This window comes from Taudactylus pleione, unplaced genomic scaffold (assembly GCF_031769625.1).
Source record: "Taudactylus pleione unplaced genomic scaffold, aTauple2 ptg000201l, whole genome shotgun sequence".
In the NCBI taxonomy this organism is placed as follows: Eukaryota; Metazoa; Chordata; class Amphibia; order Anura; family Myobatrachidae; genus Taudactylus; species Taudactylus pleione.
In genome coordinates, this window is record NW_028284603.1 from 31,478,735 (window position 1) to 31,502,957 (window position 24,223).

Consider the following 24,223-nt stretch of genomic DNA (forward strand, 5'->3'; position numbering starts at 1 on the left):
GGGACTAAAAATAGGCCCTGGCATTTTAAAGCACACAGGCCCATCTTGAGGGTCAATCCTATTATCCGCGATGAACGCGCCGGCGTGAGTCATCACGGCAGTGGCCGCACTTTACGGCAGCCCGGAATCACCTAATATTGTTCATAGCACCATAGGGCTCCGAGCAAAATTATGCGAATCCTGGCTTTTGTAGCGAAGGATGCGAGCTGCAGTGATGTTGGCGGCGTTTAAACGGGTAAATGGCTAATAGGATTGACCCGTAGGTGTCAGCATCTGGTTCCAGTCACAGACTCCTCCCCTTGCTATTCCTGACTCCTCCCACTGCTTAGTCTATGCTCTTACATATATAATTAATGTTAGAACAACATAAAAGTGTACTTTATTCTCTGTATTAAAACACACACAACAGTGCACATCCTGCAAGGGATTTAAACATGTGCCATAGTCAGACATTTGGGGCCAAATGTAATAGGGTGAGAGTTTAGAAATGTTAGAGTTTATCTCACACTAAGGGCCATATCCATTTAGCCCAGAACACTGCCCTTAGCCATATCCAATTAGCCGCAGTAAATTGCCGTGGCTAATTAGTTCGCCCGCTGCTCACTTGGGGCTATCCAATTAGCCCCAAAGTTGGCCTGACAACGGCACTTATCAGGGTTTTTTTTTCGGGACCTGATGTGTCCCAAGTAATAATCCACGATAAGTGCCGTTTTTTTGTCCAAAAAAAGGCGAGAACACATAGGAGCCGCGATAAGCTTGCGGCCCTATGTGTTAGCGGGCGAACTATCCTATTAATTCGCCCGAATTAATAGGATAGGGAGGAAAAAAATATATGCGAAAATCGGGGATTATCGGCCAAAAATCCCCGTTTTTTGCCCGATCGCAGGGATCAATTAGCACCCGAACAGTGTTATGGGCTAATTAGATATGGCCCTAAGGGCCATATTCAATTAGAGGCGAAAAGTCTGAGGTCGGACTTTTCGCCATCATCGCCGTTTTTTACTGGGATAAAGTATCGGGCGAGTGCCCGCTTATCCCTGATTCAATTTGGAACCAGCAAAAATGGGACCTGGTGGAAAGGTAAGTATTGAAAAGTCCTGTCAATTTTTGGGAAATCATCCTGGCACTCCCATAAGATGGTCTTACATGGGTAGCCCCGATTTGGCCTGCTGAAGGTAGTCAGTGTTTTTAAATAGCCGCTGCAGGTGCATAAATGCGCCTGTGAAGAAGTGATGAAGAATAGCACTTAGTTTTGGGTTTTTTTGCAAAAAATAACTTGCTCCATCAAATTTGGGGTACATGAAAAAGGGTGCAAACATATTTTTAAGTCCCTAAAATTATTTGTAAAAATTCGTGAAAAATGCACCTTCCGCGACCACCCACATTCCAGAAAACACCTGCTGCATACATGGGGACCCCTCCTGAGGATATTTTGCTAGTTTTTAAGTTTGTTCCCCAACATTTTTTTTTACCCCCAAAATGAAATTTTTTGGGGTGTCCTGAGGAATTTTTTTTACATTTTTTTGACACAGATTACATTAAGGGGGCATTCCCAAGGCTGCAGGCTATTTTTTTTATTCTGCACCCTAATTCCGAAATTCTGCACTTTTTTTCGCCACCTAAACAGTGTTGAAAACTTATCCCTGTTTTTTTACACAGGTTTTTCGCACCTGCGAAAAGTCTTTGTAATTGAATATGGGGATAAGTGAAACTGGCGAAAATTACGCCATCCCGTTTTCGCAGGCTAATTGAATATGGCCCTATTACACTAATCAAGTCGTATTTTCAAAACAGGAAACATCTGGATGAGAGTTTAAGGGGTCTATTTACTAAGCAGTTATAGAAGACAAAGTGATAAAATAAGGTACCAGCCAATCAGCTCCAAACTGTCATTTTCCAAACACAACCTGTTCCATGGCAGTGAGGAGCTGATTGGCTGGTACCTTATCTCATTTCACTTTGTCTCCTAACACTGCTTAGTTAATAGACCCCTAAATCTTGAGAGTTGTTGAAAGTTTACACTGATGGGGGGGGGGTTACAGGGAGGGTGGGGGCTATGATACTGATTGGGGGTTACAGGGAGGGGGAGTTACAGGGAGGGTGAGGGTTGGGACACTGAGGGGGGTTACAGAGGCTGGGACACTGATTTGGGGTTACAGGGGGGTGAGGGAAGGGACACTGAGGGGAAGATACAAAGATGATAAGAGCTGGGACACTGAGGGGGTTTACAGGGAGGGTGAGGGCTGAGACACTGATGGGGGTTAAAGGGAGGGTGAGGACAAAGACACTGAAGGGAGTTACAGGGAGGGTAAGGGCTGGGACAATGAGGGGGAGATGCAGGGAGGGTGAGGGCTGGAATACAGGGTTACAGGGAGGGTGAGAGTTGGGACACTGAGAGGGAGATATAGGAAGGGTGAGGGCTGGGACACTGAGGGGGGTTACAGTGAGGGTGAGAGTTGGGACACTGAGGGGGGTTAAAGGGAGGGTATGGGGCTGGGACACTGATTGGGGGTTACAGGGAAGGTGAGGGCTAGGACACTGACTGGGGGTTACAGGGAGGGTGGGGTCTGGGACACTGAGGGGGAAATACAGGGAGGGTGAGGACTGGGACACTGATTGAGGGTTACAGGGAAGGTGGGGGCTGGGACACTGATTGAGGGTTACAGGGAGGGTGGGGGCTGGGACACTGATTGAGGGTTACAGGGAGGGTGGGGGCTGGGACACTGAAGGGAGTTACAGTGAGGGTGAGGACTGGGACACTGATTGAGGGTTACAGGGACGGTGGGGGCTGGGACACTGATTGAGGGTTACAGGGAGGGTGGGGGCTGGGACACTGATTGAGGGTTACAGGGAGGGTGGGGGCTGGGACACTGAAGGGAGTTACAGTGAGGGCAGGGACACTGAGGGGGAGATACAGGAAAGGTGAGGGCTAGGACACTAGCCCTCACCTTTCCTGGTGAGGGGGTTACAGTGAGGGTGAGGGCAGGGACACTGAGTGGGAGATACAGAGAGGGTGGGGGCTAGGACACTGAGGGGGGTTACAGGGAGGGTGAAGGAAGGGACACTGATTGGGGGTTACAGTGAGGGTGAGGGCTGGGACACTGAGGGGGGTTTAAAGTGAGGATGGGGGCTGGGACACTGAGGGGGATTACAGGGAGGGTGGGGTCTGGGACACTGATTGGAGTTTACAGGGAGTCTGGAGGCTGGGACACTGAGGGGTGTTACAGTGAGGGTGGGGGTAGTGGGGGCTGGGACACTGATTGGGAGTTACAGGGAGGATGAGGCCTGGGATACTGAGGGGGAGATACAGTGATTATACATATAAAGCTGTCTGTCATTAGGGTAAATAGCAACAGATTAAAAAAGTAAATAAGGTGCACACACTTACCTGATAGTGTTTGGTAGCGCCCCCTCTCCTCTCCACTCTCTCCAGGGTCCAGGAGATGCAGCTGTCGCATTGGGTCTCCTCCTGCGCTGCTGCTCCTCTTCGGCACTTCCAGTTCTTCACATAAGTAGGGCCACTCACAAATGGCAGGCGTTCCTTCAGGAACGCCTCCGTTTGTCCAGCCACCCCCCCCCCCACCTACAAAACGGGGCGAGCTGTCGATCAACATTGACAGCCGCACACATATTCCGCAGCGCTTTACAGAGAATATTTGGCCATTCACATCAGTCCCTGCCCCAGTGGGGCTTACAATCTATGTTCCTTATCACATGATCACATGCATACACACTAGGGTTAAATTGTGTTAGGAGCCAATAAATCTACAAGTATATATTTGGAGTGTGGGAGGAAACCGGAGTACCCGGAGGAAACCCACGCAAGCACAGGGAGAATATACAAACTCCACACAGGTAGGGCCGTGGTGGGAACCGAACCCATGACCTCAGTGCTGTGAGGCAGTAATGCTAACCATTACACCGCCTGTGCTGCCCCATTGTGCATGCGTATGCTTCGCAGTGCGAGTGCGCGAAGGCAGCTGTGCATCCGCTGCGTGTTCACGCAGACCACGGAAGCCCATTGCAGATTGATTGACAGGAAGTGACCGTTTGGGAGGTGTGGACAGGGGTTGGTTAACAAAACGCAGGCATGCCTGGCCGTTTGAACGCCGTTACGTGGGCGTGCATAAATTAGCCACTACAATTGCATATGCAGCTCTGCGTGGCATATGAGCTCACTGGCCTGCGTCAGGTCAGACCTGCTGCAAGGGTAAAATGGTCACCGATTAACTCTGATGGTACCGATGTTTAAGTAGGTATGCGTAGTTGCACGCAGATGAGAAGGCAGTAGTGGGTGTCTTTATGCGCATGTGATCTTTGCTAATATTAGCATATTTTTGCAACTGCGTTGCGTATGGAGATGCAGTTGCGGTTGCATTAGTGTACATCTCTGAATCAGGCCCTCAGTGCGCTGACAGAAAGGAGGGAGCCCAAACGGAGGCTGCACATGACCTCCTCTCTTAAAACGCCCCTGGTTAGTATATAATGCTACGATATATCACTTCCTGTTTCTGCCTACCTGGAACAAGCCCCCCTCCTATTCGGAATAAGCTGCACCCACCTGGAATAAGCCCCACCCATAATAGGAGGGCAGTGGGTTTAGCAGCCAACATATGAAGCTGCAGGACAGCTGGCCACCTCCCAGATCACACAGCCACTTTTGGAGATCTCTCACCTGCAGTCCCCAATGAGGATGAAAAGAGGCAGAGTCTAGGAGTTGAGCAGCTGCATCCTCCTCCCTGGTTTCTCACCACCTTACCCTCTCCTTCCCATTCCTCATTTACCTCTCAGCTCTCCTTTCCGACTCCTTCCTTACAGCATTGCAGATGTCATGTGACCTAATGGCATCGCGATGCGCTGCTGTCAGGTTTCAGAATGTGGGGAGCATCAGCAACTTACCCCACTAACTTAAGGGGAGTGGCAGTCAGCAGTGGCACCATGGGCCCAACCCTCTAATGGTAGTGGGCGGGGCTCCAAGTCAGTGAGGCCCACTGGGAAACACCCCAGACCTCCAATGTTGCATATTTATCACTGCAGACATGTTTATTGCATTTGTGATGTGACAGCATTACACATAATCACAATGCAGTAATGCCAGTTACCACTTGCAATTATTATTCTTTGGATGCCGGAACAGAGCTTCCAAGAAAGCCCTGTCCCAGCGAAGGGTTAGAAGCAAAGGGATAGCTACCACAGGGCATCAGTACAGTCAGAGGGGGATCTGTATAAAATAAAAACGAAACAGTAGCCCAAAGGCTGTTTAGATAGTGTTAGTTTCCAGGGCCAAGCTCTACTTGCTAAATCTCACCATTCAGAAGCCCCCACAAAAACCTATCTCCAATATCTGCTGCGTTCTCCCCTATATACATTGTTGGGAAGCTTAATAATTGCGGTATGCCCCAAAAGCAGCTTTTTTGCAGGAGATTTCCCACAAATGTGCTTTGATAAATATGCCCAGTGCTATTTTACTGTAGGAACTCAGGGCCTGATTTAGAGCCGGAAGCTCTTTGAGAGCGCTCGCTCTGAAGCAGGGCGTCCCTGTTTTTTTGTAAAGATGGCCTCCTGGCCGCTCGCATAGCTGTGGGTGACCACCCACAGCTTTAGCGAGCGGCCAGGTGATGGTCGTGATGGTCACGACCATCGGGGCTTGCGACAAGACCCTTGTGGTAGGGTCTCGTTCCCGCAAGCCCCAGTGAGCTTTCGGCTCTTAACAGAGCCGGAAGCTCACCACTGACATCACTTGTGATGTCAATGGGGCCGCCCCCAAACGGCAGGCGTTCCTTCGGGAACGCCTCAGTTTGGCCAGCCACCCCCCCTGTCCGCCTCCAAAATGGGGCAAGCTGTAAATCACAATCGACAGCTGTCCTGCTTTGGTGCGAGACCCGTAGCGACGGAGTGCCCGTCGCTGGCCGTGTCTCATGCATGCGCACGCCGGCTCCAGCGTGTGCATGCGCAGTGAGGGACCATCGACCTGCTTGTGAGCGCTGTGCGCTCGCGAGCGGGTCTGAATCAGGCCCTTAGTTCCCGAACCTCTCATTAACTATGATGTAATGTCCTGGGCCAAAATGTATTTCCCATAAGATAAGTTTTATTTTAAAGGCCATTGTGAGTGCCTTCTTTTGTAAATACTATATCTATGTACAGTATATATCATATATCTAAGTATATATAATTTTTTTTTCTATAGCTCCACCCACAGTTCATGAACCTATTTTTTTCCCCAGAAAATAGTCCTGAATATGCCCTATGCAAGGTTAGTTCTGCTGGATTCTGGATTATACACACTGCTTGCACAGGCCATACCCCTACATTTTTTACTATTCTGGTTTGTGTACGTTTTCTGGGTGAGATGTAACAATGTGACAGATACGCCAATGAATACTTTAAGTAGAAAGATGGCCCCTGACTATGTAGCCGGAATATAGAGGTAACTACAAAACTTATCTATGTTTTCAACACAAAATTAATGAGACAAGTCTTTATTTCATATTTTATTAATAAGAAGTAATGAATTTTCAAAACCACCTGTTCCGTCAGTCTGGTGGTGTCTCTGCTGCTTGTGATGGTCCTGCAGGTCCCTCCTTCCACTTGTCACAATGATATGAGTAATACTTCATATTTCTAATACTGGCCCCCAATTCCCAGAGCCACACATCAAAATGATAATCATAATGAGAAATGATAGAGATAGAGTTGCTCATCTGAGTAACAGATTCAGGGCCTGATTCAGAGACGGACGCAAGTGGACGTTCGCTCGTTCAGCGTACGAGCGAGAAAATGTAAATTCAAGCGCTCGCAAGTAAGTTCGCTCGTAGCTAATCTTCCGCCCCAAAGTCTCCCAACCCCTCCTCTAGCTAACGAACGATCAAAATAGCGACCGTCCATCTCCTATTTTGGTTGCAGGGAACGCTCGCACAAGTCCAAAACGGAAGTGGGCCTGTCATTTATCGTTTGCTTGCTATTTCATTCTGCCCACATACTGGAATCGATTCCTAGCAATCAGTATATTAATTAGCTTAATTGTTATTCACATCTTTGCAATCCGTTTATTTTTACAATGTCAATAAACTTTATTATTGTTCGTGTGTGTCATTCCTTCTGCTGAATACGATGGTTTTTCAAAATTCAAAGTTGTTTTGAATGCTACTATTGTTTTGCGTAAGTTGATATGCAGATTTTGCATCTTTATTAATAATATTTAAATTAGCTAACGCATGTCACTGCCTCAAGCCTATAATAATTCACATTATATTTGTGAGGGTGTAGGTCACATGTCTCATACAATAACCAATCCAATGCGTTCTGTTATATTTCAAAGTACATTAGCCAATCATAATTTTTCTGGGCCCTTTATTAAAACTGTTTTTTTGGTAAAAAATCATTGCCATCATGAGAGCCGCAGCCTTTACAAGACGAGAACTCCTGGTCCTCACAGATGTGATGGACCGAAGGATCACAGTTCTTCCGGCCCCCATCACAAACCAACACAAGCGGCTTGCCTATGCGGAGGGGATGCGCCGCCTGCGATCTTTGGGCTACCGCCGCAATATCGGGCAGCTGGAAAGGCGGTGGTCTGATCTCCACCGCAGGTCCCCCCACCTTTTGGCGAATTTGCGTGTTGAAATTCGCGACAGTAAGTTGTTTTTTTGGGGTTTTTTAAATGTAAGCCTCCCTGCGTGTGCATGTTTGCCATCTATCCCTGTTTGTTTATGTTGTACATCCCTGCGTGTGCATGTTTTCCATCTATTCCTGCTTGTTTATTTTGTACATCCCTGCATGTGCATGTTTTCCATCTATCCCTGTTTGTTTATTTTGTACATCCCTGCGTGTGCAAGTTTTCCATCTATCCCTGTTTGATTATTTTGTACATAACTGCGTGTGCATCTTTTCCATCTATCCCTGTTTGTTTATTTTGTACATCCCTGCGTGTGCGTGGTTTTTTTTTTGGCTCTTAAAATTCTGGACTGTGTAAATTGATAAAACGACCCAAAAATAAAATAAGAATAACATTTTTTACCCATCATTTAGGGGCTGAGCGCAGAGTATGACGTAGAATCAGACAACGTCGTCGCCCTCGTCCCCTATCCCCCACTCCCACCCAATCCTCCTCTCCCCAACCTTCACCAAATTCCCCCTCCACCCCAGACCGCCCAGTGCCTGAGGCCCATCCCTGTCCTATTATTCCCATCCCTCCCAATTCACCCTCCCCCCCTCTCTTTTCATCACCCTCCCCTCCCCCCCCCTCTCTTTTCATCACCCTCCCCTCCCCCCCCTCTCTTTTCCTCCCCCTCCACCCAGAGTCAAATATCCCCTCCTCAATCGGACCAGCACTGGCCCACCTCTGAGGAGGACGATGTGGTGCCTACAGGACCAGGCATCAATCTGACCGGTATGTTTGCCTTTTTAACTTTTTTTTTTTTTTGGCTTTTTGGTTGATGTTGTCCTTTTGCCTGTGCATTTCCAATTTGTTAAGTATTTGTAATGTTTTGGATATATATCTTGGCAAAACAATGTCTAAGATGTTTTCCCCTTACACATATCACACATGTCCAAACACTCATACTTGGGTCTATCTATTTTACGGTACCAACAAATGTATTGTTTTTGCCTACTTCAGCTTTTTAATTTTTGTTTTTTTATGTCTAATTTTTAAGGTTATTATTTAAATAATCTTTGTGTTTGCCATTACTTTTTTGGGGGGGACAAATTTAGATCTTTGTTGAAACTATAGTCTGATTTGTAAGTTGTTGGTAACATATAAATTAAGGTGTCAGTTTAGTAATCCCTTTTTTTTTTTTTAAACCACAGAGGACCAGAGGCGTTTGCAAACAATGCTTGAGGGATTGCAAACCTTGAGGGTCCATCTCGTCGGGATGCTGGTGGTCGTTGATCACATGGTGGCGGTCCTGCGGCACTAATTTTTTTTTTTTTTTTTAACCCCCTTAAAATGTTGGGACCAATAAAATATATTTTGATTTATTAAAGTCTCATTCCTTGTCTGTAAATATTAGATTCTTTAACCTTACATAAGTCGACTATTGGAGCGTGTTTTTTTAAGTCATGTAAATGTGTTTGTAGAAAGCTCAAGTAAGTATGTAAGCTGGAACATTAAACACCTAACAATACCAATAGGTTTGTCGAATTACCAGAGTTTTTTTTTATTTTGGGGTGGGTAATGTAAATTTTCTATAAAACCTGCTTAGCCCTAGATTAGAAAACATCCTGATTCACCATAATACCTTTGGTGTTTGTTTTTAGCCACAAAGCATGGTAAAATACTTTACAATTTAACACATTACAGGATTAGCCATTAAGCAAGTTTGCCTTTTTTGGACCAGGTTACACTTGCTTGTAATTTACCAAGGAAAAGTCTTTAAAAGGTTATCCAAAAATTTAATCCACACAAAAAAAATAAACAAAGTGAATTTTGTCAAGCAATTAACACAGTGAAAACACAATCCAAAAAACAACCAACACCAAAAATAACAAAACAACAACAACAACAACAATCAAGAACTGTTTGAAGAAGTAGCAGGCCAACAGGAATCCCCAAATGAGGCGAAGAAATAATTGTTCCAGAAGTTAGAGCCAATGTGGACACATGAAGACATTTTTTGGGATCAGGTAGTAAGCATCGTTTGGTCGGGTAATTTAATGGAAAAAAAGACATCCCAAAAAAAAGAAAAAAAAATTACAATTGGTCATTGAAATCTTACATGTCTACATTGTGTAAATTAACTACATTATTAACAAAAATTACCTAAAATATCTGGCCACCACATCATCACGTATGGCCCCCCCACATACTGACCTCCGACCAATCTCGGGGGGGCCATCCTCAGGCAAGGCATCCTCTGGCTGCATTGGGACACCACTCCTTATGGCGATGTTGTGAAATATCCCACACAGGACCACAATTTTTGAAACCATATCCGGCAAATACATGAGCTCGCCACCAGAGTGGTGGAGGCATCTGAATCGGCCTTTTAAAAGGCCAATACAGCGCTTCACCACCTGCCTGGTGGCTGTAAGTGCAGAATTATACTCACTTTGTTGCCCTGGTGTGGGTGCCAAATAAGGAGTGAGCAGCCAGGGCGTGCAAGGGTAACCACTGTCTCCTGTGAAAATAAAAAAAAAACATCAGGACCATTGTGTAACAAGCTTTGCATTGGTTGCCACAGGTGTCAACTTACCTAGAAGCCATGCATCACCAGCTTGTAGGTTGTCTAATTTGTGCCAAATCCCTGATTGCCGGATGACGAAGGAATCATGTGCACTCCCGGGGAATTTGGCATTCAGGGACAAGATCTGGAGGGAGGCATCACATACCACCATTACATTCAGTGAATGAAAGTGTTTTCGGTTTTGAAGTGGCAAGGCCTTCAGCCTTGCCACTTCTGCCTCCAGCAAGGCTGGAGGCTATTTTTAGGTATGTGAGTGCCATCCACAACCCCTATGATGTGTGGGAAGCCAGCTATTTGGTAAAAATTGGCCTTCGCCACACTAAGGGAACCCATATCCAATGGCATTGTAATAAAATGATGGAGGTGTTTAAAACTGGCCTCCATCACTGCCCTCAGGATCCTTGAAAAGGAGGATTGATAGATTCCGGCAACTATTCCCACAGTGGTTTGAAAGGATCCTGAGGCACAGAAATGTAACACTGACATTGATTGCGTAAGTGGTGGTATTGCTGTAGGACTGACAATTTGCCGTTCAAGATCACTCTCTATTAATGAGAGAGTGTCTAGGATGATTTGTGGAGGAAGACGGTATCGTCTTAAGACCTCATCATCTGGCATTCCAAAAAGGGTGACATGTGTTCTATATATCTGGGGCCTTGCACGCCTACGAGGCCTACGCCTGGGACGAAGTTGAGGTTGGTCGGGTTCTGGAACCAGGGCCAATATAATTCGACCAACATCAACCTGAAATGGTAAGCCAGGTAGTTATTTGTTTAGACAAATGTGTACAGAAAAATATACTTATCTTTTCTAAGAATTCCAAAGATGCTTACAGGCCTTGGACGGGTCATGCGCTGAACCACCTACATTTAAAAAGTAGAAATTATATTTAAGATTAATTTAATAAACTATGATTGTAAACACATTTCTGGGGTGAAAAATACAGAAGGGAGGACACATTATTTGCGAAAATCTTACGCCACATTTCCAGGGGTATTCTATATGGGAACGTTAACATGTTTTGGGCATTATTTTTGGAGGTAAGACATCATTATGCCCGTTTTTACTTTTACACCCTATTCAATATCAAAGACTTATCGCAGTTTGGAAAAGTGTTTGTTAAAAAACGGGGATAACTTGTCACCATTGAATAGTTGTCGGAAAAAAGTGTAGAATTGGTGTTTAGGGGTGGAGGCTTAAAAAAATTAGCCTGCACCCCTGGGACTGACATTTAGCCCCAAAATGTGTGCCAAAAAGTTTAACAAACAAAAGAGTGACACCCATCAAAATTTAGGTATATTTTGGCATGAAAACAATAAAAAAGGGACGAAATTATTACACAATATGGAAGTAGGTTCAGGGCTATTCTGCAAGTATGCGGCAGGTGTTTTGAAACTTCGAATTATAGCGGCAGGTGCCCACTTAAAAAAATGTGCAAAAATAACCTAAGTGCTCTTCTGCATCACTTCTTCAATGTTGGTAACAAAACACATGCTGCGGCTCTTTTAAACCCACACTTTCAAATAAAGGCTAAAACGGGGGTACCCATAGTGTTCAACCATGTTGTGCCAAATTTAGGGGTGCTCTTACCTTTTTAAATTGGACAAACATGAAACTTTACGCCAATCCCAAATCAAAGTTTCCAGTTTGTGTTATTTTTCAATTGACTACGGGGATAAGCGGGAGGGCACACCAGACTTAACACTGATAAATACTCCGATATTAAACGTTAACTTCGACAGTGAAGTTAACGTGTCCTATTGGTTTATTTTTCAGCGTTAAGTCTGGCGCGCCCTCCCGCTTTTCCCCGTATTCAATTGTAAAATTTAAAAAAATGGAAACTTGGATTTGGGATGGGCGTAAAGTTTGTCGTTTTTCCAAGTTAAAAAGGTAAGAGCACCCCTAAGGTTTGAAAAACATTTTTGAACACTATGGGTACCCCCGTTTTAGCCTTTATTAGAAAGTGTGTGTTTAAAAGAGCCGCAGCATGTGTTTTGTTACCCACATTGAAGAAGTGATGCAGAAGAGCACTTAGGTTATTTTTGCACATTTTTTAAGTGGGCCCATCAAATTTGGAGAAACTAAAAATGGGGATTACCCTATTTTGATGTCCCTCAATTAATTTGTGTTAACATCAACATTTGGGCACCTGCCACTATAATTATATTCTAAAAAACACCTGCCGCATACTTGCAAAATAGCCCTGAACCTATTTCCCTATTGTTAAGAAATTGTATTTAAAAAATATTTTTGGATCACCCTTTTTTTAAAAAAATTTTGGCCTGTCCATTTTTGCTGAACCAAAAAAAAGAGGGACCCAGTTCTTTTTACACTGACATTCTCAGGGGCGAAGGCTATTTTATAAAAGCCTGCACCCCTAAACCCCAATTCTGCTATTTTTTTGTGCACCTATTCTATGGAAACAACTTATCACCGTATTAGATGAAAGACTTGTTAAAAATGCGATGTCTTTGAGATTGAAGTGGGAGTAAAAGTAAAACCTGCGAAAATGACGTCAGAATGTCTAAATTAACGCCAAAACTAAGTTAAGGCACCCATATTGAATAGCCATGTTAGTGTTAAGACAAGATTTTAAACTAAAACAAAAAAAATATTAGATCGCAAAATAGTGCGCTCCTTTTACAGTTCAAACAAGACACATTAGTTCGCAAAATAGTACGCTCCTTTTACAGTTCAAACTAGACACATTAGTTCGCAAAATAGTACGCTCCTTTTACAGTTCAAACAAGACACATTAGTTCACAAAATAGTACGCTCCTTTTACAGTTCAAACAAGACACATTAGTTTGCAAAATAGTACGCTTCTTTTACAGTTCAATCAAGACACATTAGTTCGCAAAATAGTACGCTCCTTTTACAGTTCAAACAAGACACATTAGTTCGCAAAATAGTACGCTCCTTTTACAGTTCAAACAAGACACATTAGTTCGCAAAATAGTACGCTCCTTTTACAGTTCAAACAAGACACATTAGTTCACAAAATAGTACGCTCCTTTTACAGTTCAAACAAGACACATTAGTTTGCAAAATAGTACGCTCCTTTTACAGTTCAAACAAGACACATTAGTTCGCAAAATAGTACGCTCCTTTTACAGTTCAAACAAGACACATTAGTTCGCAAAATAGTACGCTCCTTTTACAGTTCAAACAAGACACATTAGTTCGCAAAATAGTACGCTCCTTTTACAGTTCAAACAAGACACATTAGTTCACAAAATAGTACGCTCCTTTTACAGTTCAAACAAGACACATTAGTTCGCAAAATAGTACGCTCCTTTTACAGTTCAAACAAGACACATTAGTTCGCAAAATAGTACGCTCCTTTTACAGTTCAAACAAGACACATTAGTTCGCAAAATAGTACGCTCCTTTTATAAGTTCAAACAAGACACATTAGTTCGCAAAATAGTACGCTACTTTTACAGTTCAAACAAGACACATTAGTTCGCAAAATAGTACGCTCCTTTTACAGTTCAAACAAGACACATTAGTTCGCAAAATAGTACGCTCCTTTTACAGTTCAAACAAGACACATTAGTTCGCAAAATAGTACGCTCCTTTTACAGTTCAAACAAGACACATTAGTTCGCAAAATAGTATGCTCCTTTTACAGTTCAAACAAGACACATTAGTTCGCAAAATAGTACGCTCCTTTAACAGTTCAAACAAGACACATTAGTTCGCAAAATAGTACGCTACTTTTATTGGTTACACATGATTGGCCAAAGAAAATAAACAACATTACTTTGGGAAACAGATGCAAAGACAAACACATCGATTTTGATAAATAAATAAACAAACACTTACCAAAAAAAGACAAATAAACCAAAGTACGAAAACGTCACTGGGGCAAGGCCAAAAAAAAACTGTAATAAAAAAATTAAAACACATTTTAAAAAATTTACTATGAATTTTTAAGGGGGGATTTTAAAATACTTACTGAAAAATGCAAAAGCCAAAAAATAGAAACCAAAAACGACCAGAAAAAAAATAAGTAAGCAAAATACCAAAAAAGATCACAACCCAAAAATACGCTTTCTACTACCAAAACAGCCAATAAACCACGACAACGCCAAACCTCCAACAATCAACATGCCACCTCTACTGGAGTCACACCAAGCCATAAATAGTCTTTATTTTCCCGCACAAATTAAGGACGAACAATAGGAGCGCACAATCAATGATGCGTCCGAATAAGGAGAATAGGAGCGCACAATCAATGATGCGGCCGAATGATGCTGACGCATGTGTAAAAACGTCACTGAAATCCCAAATCGGTCTGCTGTAGTTGAGTCCAAAATGAATACCGAGCAGCAAGGTACTGGCCAAGAGGCGCCAGGTAAGTATGATTTTTTTTTAAATGAAAATGATGGTTTATCAATAATTTAAATAAAAATTAAAATTATCCCTAAAAATTTCTGTTTTCCAAAAGGTGTGGATGATGTGGAAGAGGCTGCTGGGCCTAGTAGGCCTACAAAACCTGGCAAAAAAAAAGGCAGCCACAATTCACAAGGAAGGAGATGGAGGTTTTGATACAAATGTGCACTGACACCCTTCCCCAGGCCCCAAGGAATATGGGTGCAAGCCAGAAGTGGAAAATGTGGGAGGACATAGCCAGTGCTGTCAATGGGGTGAGTGAGTTGGAACGTGAAACCCGGGTTGTTAAACGCCGGTAAGTACAAACTACATTTGATTAAAAAGTGTTTACAGGACAAAATACTGCAGTTATAATGCCAACTTTTTATACAACAGATGGACCGACTTCAAATATCGGCTGAAACAAAAACTTGCAGATAGGGCTAGGCATGCAAGGGGGACAGGTGGGGGTCCCACCCCTGTGTCACATGAGCTCACTGATTTGGAGGAGCTGGCACAGGGGTGTGTGCAGGATGAGGAGGTGTTTGGCGTGTCGAACATGGATACCGACATGACAGACTTTGCGGCTCCTCATGTTGACCCAGGTAAATGTTGGAATGTTACCAACTCTGAAATGTTTTTGGGAACATATATAGATTCTAATTTGACTATTTTCTCTTTTTTCTCACAGAGACACAGGCGGATGAGTCTGCTCCAGAGGTGAGCGTTGGCCGCAGAATTTCTTCTGGCTCTGCAGGGGAGGAAGCATTAGATCCGGCTGGGGACCCTGTGGAAGACAGTCCAAGGCCTTCCCCCTCGCAGGCAGTAGTCCTCCTCACTGATCTCAATTTCAAAACGGATCAACAGACCGAGATTATGCTGAGGCGGGACGCCAATCTGTTACGGGTGGCGGACGCCCTGGAGGCAAATTCTGCGGCCAACGTGCGAATTGCTAATGCCCTGGAGCAGCTCGTTCGCCACCACATGTTGGAGCCGGCCTCCCTTCCTGCCGGAACATCACACCCTCCACCTCTGGCACAACAGCCATCCCTCCAAATGTGCCTAGCCCTATGCCTAGTCCAGAGGCCACAACATCTGCCTCTGGACAGGCCAGGCGAAGGACATCCCGGACCCGTACCAGCTCACTCCCCACCCCGCCCAAACGCCCTAAAAGGCGATGACAGCATTGGCTAATTTCCCCACAATCCATTTCTGTGTTTGCCCCATATTCCTTAATGGCCAAAACCTCCCTCTCCTTTCTTGTGAATTGTTTTTAATAATTTTATTGGTTTGTGTATGAAATGCCACTTTGTTTATTTTTGTGGGCAAAAAAACTATTTATGTTTTTTTACGTTTTTTACATTATTTCTGTGAGTAAAAATAATAAAAAAAAAAATACAAACTGATCAATTCTCTTGTTTATTTCTTTCAAAACTGGTTTAAAGGTAATCCAGACAACAAAATGACAAACAAGACAACGGAAAGAAAAACATTTTTTAAATTCTAAACAATCAAGGGTTTTTTTTAAAAAAAAAAGAGTTTTAAAAAACCAAAACAAAATACGAAACCAAAAAATGGTTTCTTTGGCCATAAAATATTCGCTTCTCCAAAAAACAAGCGTACAATATTGTTGAACTACACACCCCCACAAAAATGAATAAAACCAAAAAAAAAACAACTGCTAATTGATTGTATTAGGCCGCAATTAGCAGCTGAGTAGTTCACCTGCGTTCGGATTTTAGCAACTAAAAAAAGGCTATTAACGAAACACCTTACAAGCAGATTAACAATTACAAGATGATTGTTTATGTGGCCGCAAATGATACATCGCCACACCATCGATGAGCCCGGAGAAGGCCCAAGAGACCATCGTCATTGCGGTAGACTATACCAGACCACAAGCTGAGCGAGAAGTCTTACTGAAAATTGGCTCAGCCAGTCACTATGACTTGTTCCGTTCACATTGGCCGCTCGCATCAGATAATTTATGTACGCCCAATAAACGCCTCGACACGCCTGCGTTTTCCCATCTCCACCCCCGTCACCGCCCCCAAAACTGACAGTTCTGTCAATCACATTTGACATGTCACTTCCTGTTCGCTGTTCGACGAACGACTGAAAAATTATCGCAATCAGCCGTACGCACATGGGCACTGTTACCCCGACGCATGCGTGGTTGTACAACATCGGATCGCTACGAGCGGCTCTGAATGAGGGCCTCAATCTTGTAGACACTAGGACAGCCAGGCAGGGTTGAGACAGAGACAGGCCATTATACAAGCCAGGGGTCTGATACATGGGTAATCATTCCAACAGCCAGGCAGGGTTAAGGCAGGGAAAGGTCCATTATAGAAGCCAGGGGTCTGATACATTGGTAATCATTCTAGCAGGCAGACCCAAGGATGAGGCAGACAGTCCATTATACAAGCCAGGGGTCTGGTACACGGGTATTCCAGCAGGCAGGCAAGGGTGAGGTAGAGACAGGTCCATTACACAAGCCAGGGGTCTGGTACATGGGTATTCATTCTAGCAGCCAGGCAGGGTTGAGGCAAAGACAGTCCATTATACAAGCCAGGGGACTGCTACACGGGTATTCCAGCAGGCAGGCAAGGGTGAGGCAGAGAAAGGTCCATTATACCAGCCAGGGGTCTGGTACATGGGTAATTATTCTAGCAGGCAGACCCAAGGATGAGGCAGAGACAATTCATTATATAAGCCAGGGGCTGGCACATGGGTAATCATTCTAGCAGGCAGGCCCAAGGATGAGGCAGACACTGGGCCTGATTCAGACCCGGACGTTATTTGCGGCGGTTCGCTGGCTAAAAGGGGACAGCTATTTAAATCATGTGCTCGCACTGCGTCGCGTAAAGCCGCCCACTAAGTAATAGCGAGCGGCCGCACTATGCGCTCGCATCTGTATAAAGACGCCCCTTTGCCACTCGCAACACACGTCATCTCCGGCAGTTGTAAGATTAATCTGGAACATCGAGTGCCATCGGAGCTGCTCGCAGTGCTTGTGGTAGCCTTTTCCCACCACAACATTGCGAGCAGTTCAGGCTAAAATACAACCCAGTCACGTGTGTAATGACGCTACTTTGCTAATTATGCACACCCATTAAACGCCATTCTGACGGACGGGCATGCCTGCATTCGCACATCCACACCCCTGCTTACAAGCACCTTCCCCTGTTACCATCCACAAACGGCACTATCTGTCACTCAAAATAGCTGCCCGACTGCGGGCTACGGGCGAGCACTTTCCCATCGCAATGACTGGTTCGTGCACGCGCATTGCGACTCATACGCATGCACAGATTGCGAAAAGTCGCTCAATGCGAGCGCAGCATAGCGTCCGGGTCTGAATCAGGCCCACAGTCCATTATACAAGCCAGGGGTTTGGTTCATGGTTATTCATTCCAGCAGCCAGGCAGGGTTAAGGCAGGGAAAGGTCCATTATACAAGCCAGGGGTCTGGTACATGGGTATTCATCAGGCAGGCAAGGGTGAGGCAGAGACAGGTCCATTACACAAGCTATGGGTCTGGTACGTGGGTATTCATTCCTGCAACCAGGCAGGGTTAAGGCAGAGATAGTCCATTATACAAGCCAGGGGTCTGGTACATGGGTAATCATTCCAGGAAGCAGGCAATGGTGAGGCAGAGACAGGTGGTACCATGGGCATTGCCCTACCATTATCAGACCAGCTATTCTTCGAATCTGGTGATCATTCTATATTAACTTTAGTTTATGTATATCTATTAAATAATTCTATACCTCCAACTTGTCTTCCATTGTTAGCATTAATCAACTTATACTCAAACCGGGTATTCCACTTCCACAAAAAAAAACATATCTTGAACAAGCTAGAAAGAGTAGAAATAATGTGTTTAAAGAATTGTAATGATTCTATGTCAGGAACAATTGGTACCCAATGGCTCAACATGTGATTCCTCATTTCAGTTTTAAAGTTAAAAAAAATTTACAAAACAAAAAGCTATAGAAAACTTTAGATAGACTAAAACATCTGATCTAAATTTAAACAAGCAAGATGAACAGATTAGACTATGTTCAAGCTACTTTATTAATAACTAGCTGTTACCCGCAGCTTCGCCCACAATTAAATCACTTCTGACAACATTCTCTTTATCTGTGGTGTTCTAGTTATATTGCTCAGCATAGGGGCCCTGGCGCGGGAGTCGCCCATGTGACCAGCAGCGCTATACAGACTGGTGGCAGCAGCACCTTCACCCACCACTCATACCAATGCCACTGTATGCCCTGTGCACAGACTGCTACTGTATGTAGCCTATCCTATTCACCCACCACTCACACCAATGCCACTGTATGCCCTGTGCACAGACTGCTACTGTATGTAGCCTATCCTATTCACCCACCACTCACACCAATGCCACTGTATGCCCTGTGCACAGACTGCTACTGTATGTAGCCTATCCTATTCACCCACCACTCACACCAATGCCACTGTATGCCCTGTGCACAGACTGCTACTGTATGTAGCCTATCCTATTCACCCACCACTCACACCAATGCCACTGTATGCCCTGTGCACAGACTGCTACTGTATGTAGCCTATCCTATTCACCCACCACTCACACCAATGCCACTGTATGCCCTGTGCACAGACTGCTACTGTATGTAGCCTATCCTATTCACCCACCACTCACACCAATGCCACTGTATGCCCTGTGCACAGACTGCTACTGTATGTAGCCTATCCTATTCACCCACCACTCACACCAATGCCACTGTATGCCCTGTGCACAGACTGCTACTGTATGTAGCCTATCCTATTCACCCACCACTCACACCAATGCCACTGTATGCCCTGTGCACAGACTGCTACTGTATGTAGCCTATCCTATTCACCCACCACTCACACCAATGCCACTGTATGCCCTGTGCACAGACTGCTACTGTATGTAGCCTATCCTATGCAAGTGAACGTGGGCCCAAAAGCACCTCTCCCCCCACTCCTTACCAACCACATGGATGGTGCCATAGCTATCTCTTGCATTGATGATGTCAATAAATTTAGATTTTGCTGTTGCTCAGCTTTAACTTGATGGATTGAGCTCAAACAAAGTGCAGGTTATTTCTAGGAGTTTACACTATAAAATGATTCATGAAAATTGGTTCAGTCGTTTTTGCGACAACTGGGAACAAACAGACATACACAAAGGTAATATTATATTAGTATATATTCCACATAAACCTTACAACTAGAAAACTTTAGCAGTAGTATATTCAGCCTCAGCATTCAGGAGGAGGTCAATCAGGGCGCTTGCCCCCCATTACACACAGCTCCTTTCCAGGTACTGCTGTGGGGACCGCGGGCCAGAGCTCTGCATTATTCCCTCCCGGTGCAGAGTATAGGTGCCCACACACATACAGATGTGCACACGCTCAGCCGATGTGTACGATTTCCCTTGAAACTCTCCCCGGCAGCTCTGCACACAATATGGTGTTCATTTTACAAACGATCTATCGTGTATCCAGACTTTTTCCAGTGCATTGTATCCTAGATTGTCAGATCTGCCCTACAGCACCGCAGATCTGACGCCGCGATGTGCGACCAGCAGGGACGCGCATCGCATCTTGATCGTGAGTGGGGACTCACGATTTCCTCACAATTTTGGCATATTTTACACGACCTGTCATTCCAATGCATCGGAATCGGCCAGATCAGGTAAAATATCGTTATGTGTGTGGGCAGCTTAAGACACCCCTGGGCAGTTGTTCAGAGAGAGGAGAAAGCTATCCTGGCCAATCACTCTCCACCCCCCTCCCTTCAGCGGCTTAGCCACATTTCTCCCGTTGTGTGTGTGCTTCCACCTCCTGCAAAGCACTGCTGGGGAGTGTGCAGGCGACACGAAGAGGCCGGCCAAGAAGTGACTGCGGGGCACAGAAGGAGATATGTATATAGATTTGTAAATCGGTTGGTGTACTCTTATATGAAAGAAATACACTCAATGAAATGTGATAAATATTAGAATATATTCTGCTACAACTTGAATATGTGCTGCATTATTTAACCCCCCTCCATACTGGAAACACCAATACAGTATTTTACTTCAGCACAAGACAGTGTTGTCAGGCTGGTTCTAACTTCTTACATTTCAGACTGGCATTTAAATCTATTATACAGTGTTCACAGCTTCAGCTGCACACAGAAAATGCAAATGCAGAAAGAGTGTTGGGGAACATCAGTCAGGATGAGAGAATATTTGAGGAGCTTGAAGGACAACTCACTTACCTTCAACTGATACCAGTCCAGCATGTGCCTGTCAATCAGTTTTTGCACATTCACAACTGCACTATAACAGCTTTCTAGGGCTGCACGGTCTGCAGCCCATAGAAGCACAGTAAGGCTGGCAAATCAGCACAGTGTGGGCTTCCTGCTGGAACCTCTGAAGCTAGGTACACACTGGACACCATATCGTACTGCAGGTACACGTTATGCTGCATACACACGGGATGATTTTCCTGAACGATATGAACGATAACAATATCGTTGAACGATATATCGTTCATATCGTTCACTTTTAGGCAGCGAATGATCGTCCAACGACCAACGATGCGCATTACCGCATGGACGATAAAGATATCTTTCATCGTCCATGAATGTAGGCCAACTTGGATGATAATGTCAATTTTCCCTGTTCAGAGATGTGGCAGGATGACCAGGGCCGTAGCTAGGGTAGTGCGGCCGGTGCCATCGCACAGGGCACCACAGGTCAGGGGGCGCTGTTTGGGCCTGTCAAATTTCTCTTTATTATCATTCTCACTTGTAGCTTCCTTTTATTTCATCCCAAGAATCTGGGCTCCCCTATCTCTTCCCTGGCCCTTCCCCATGAGGCCATTCCCCTTTATTGGGTGTATTATGTCCCTTTGAAAAATGAGGGGGGCGCCAATGCTCTTTCTGGCACAGGGCACCAAAAAGTTTAGTTACGGCTCTGAGGATGACTCACTGAAAGATATCTTTGGAAGATCTTTGAAAGATATATGAACGATCTATGAACAATATCTTTGAAAGATATCTTTAAAGTCGTTGGTGGTACAGATTGTTCCATGTGTATGCACCTTTAGAGTGATGTTAAGAACGACGGAACAACCACTTGTTCCGTCCTTCATTAACATAATTGGAGCTGCTTGCGATATCGTTAGGTTTGTCGTGCAGTCTCCTACTCCCTGCCTGCACTAGTGTGTGAGTAAATAACGTACTCGTAGGGGGGAAGGGGGTGAGAGGGCGGAAGCCCGAGCTCATCAGGGGGTGGTAGCACAGTTTCAAATTTTTACTGGAGGGGGAGGAAACTGTAGTCCTGGAGCCCCTATGTAAAATCCAACAATAAACAATAATAATGACAGCGCAAAAAATGTGTGGTGCAGCCCCTGATGGGAACAGAAGACTCTTCACAAATCTTCGAATAGTCAAATTTGTACAAAAACAGCTTCTATGTAAAATCTGCCACTGCATACAGTATTTTGCATGCTCTTTTACAGGAATGTGAACAGTGCAAGTCATTGACGTCAGCCTTGGAGAACAGCAGGTCACAGTTAAAACTAAAGGACAGGACAATTGAGAAGCTACAGTCAATGTGCCAAAGACTGGAAACCAAGCTCCAGGAAGAAGTATGTTATCAATCTGAAGAGTATTGGATGCAGGATTTTGGATAGAGGGTTCCAGGTTTTGTTGATACTATTGAAGGTCAATTACAAGGGGTTCCATTACAGGTTTCCCCTCTGTATTTTAGATCCACACTTACACATAAATATCCATGATGCAGGGGTGACTACCCAATTCAGGCAATTAAGCCATAATCCACAAAGTTCAATAAGGGGGTGCACTCACCAGTCTTATAGAAGAAGGTTGCAAATCTTTTAATGAAAAGTTATACAGGGAATCAAGGGATGTATATATATATATATATATATATATACAGTCAGGTGCATAAATATTGGGACATTAACAGAATTTTCATATTTTGGCCTCTAGTCACCACCACAATGGCTTTGAAATGAAACAAACAAGATGTGCTTTAACTGCAGACTTTTCAGATTTAATTTGAGGGTAATTACATCCAAATCAGGTGAACGGTGTAGGAATTACAACGGTTTCGTTATGTGCCTCCCACTTTTTAAGGGGCCAAAAGTAATGGGACTATCAACTCAAAAGCTATTTCATGGACAGGTGTGGGCTATTCCCTCATTATTTCATTATCAATTAAGCAGGTAAAAGGTCTGGAGTTGATTCTAGGTGTGACATTTGCATTTGGAATCAGTTGCTGTCGACTCTCAATATGAGATCCAAAGAGCTGTCACTATCAGTGAAGCAAGCCATCATTAGGCTGAAAAATCAAAACAAACCCATCAGAGAGGGTATACAATCGTATGCTAAAGAAGCGCTTGTATAGTGGATAGTGCTTAAATGTAATACCAGCAATAGTGAAACATACACACAATAACACTCAATACATATAACGTAGATAAATGTTTAAGCGCTTTCAGTGAAAAAATGAAGTGTCCTGAAAAGGTTTCCCCATTAAGACGTGGGCGCTGGATACCAGGGTAAGTGGGATAAACTGACCCTACCTTTCCCTGTGTAAGATCTTCTCCGTGCGGGGGCTGGGTGTGTCCAGGCGGCTGCAGTATAATCAGCTGTATGACAATTCCGTCTGCCGCTTGTAATATCAGTGGCTCGCCGGAGCAGCGTCTTTCTGCACTCTTCTGCCTAGTGGAAATCTGCCGTTCTCATGGAGAGGAATTCGCGCTCACTGGAATAGTGACGTCAGGGGTAGTCTAAACACCAACGCGTTTCATCCGGTAGGACTTTATCAAGGTGTTGCTGTGAAGCCCTTGTTCACCTTTTATCCTTGTGCTAGCCTGGTAATTGGCTGGTTAATTATGTCAATTAGACATGTCTCAATCCCGCATATTTAGCCGGATAACGGGATAAAAAGCTGGGCAATCTAAAAGTGTGCTTTTCTTTAATATGTGTATACAATAAAAATGATAAATGAATTTTATTAATAAAATCTGTTTAAAAGTAGTGTGCAGTTATAATTGGTTTAATAATAAGCCAATTAATGCGAATGTAAAATCACAGAATGCTAACAGACAAACATTTACATTACATTATCAGTAGAGTGTATCATGTTGTTCCATTTGTTGCTGGATTGTATCATATAAACAATAAATAAATAAATATAAAATCAATCAGTCTTTAAACGAAAAATTGATACAGATTATAATTTGAGAAAAGCTCCTAAATCAAAGTCTATATTTAGACCCTTGGGGTGTAGGGTTCCAATTCTGTATATCCATTCGGTTTCTGTTCTTGAAATTTTTTCTATATATTGGCCCCCTCTCCAATCTTTTCCACATTTTTAATTGCCATAAATTTCATTCCTTTAGGATCTTTGTTATGGTGCATCAAAAAAGTGATTGGAGACACTGTGTGTGGTTAGACCTTTATGTATGTTGTAAACATGTTCTCCTATTCTTGTTTTTAATTGCCTTATCGTTCGGCCCACATACTGGACAAAGATCCTAAAGGAATGAAATTTATGGCAATTAAAAATGTGGAAAAAGATTGGAGAGGGGGCCAATATATAGAAAAAATTTCAAGAACAGAAACTGAATGGAT

At 44.0% G+C, this 24,223-nt stretch overlaps 1 protein-coding gene across 1 annotated transcript in view; it reads left to right on the plus strand.

The window, feature by feature from the left end:
* Positions 1 to 24,223, plus strand: part of LOC148518288 (uncharacterized) — a 48,049-nt gene that overhangs the window by 18,201 nt on the left and 5,625 nt on the right. Inside the window, exon 7 of the mRNA XM_088477555.1 lies at positions 22,081 to 22,209. Coding sequence (XP_088333681.1) covers positions 22,081 to 22,209 — 129 coding nt within the window. The remainder of the gene's footprint in view (positions 1 to 22,080; positions 22,210 to 24,223) is intronic.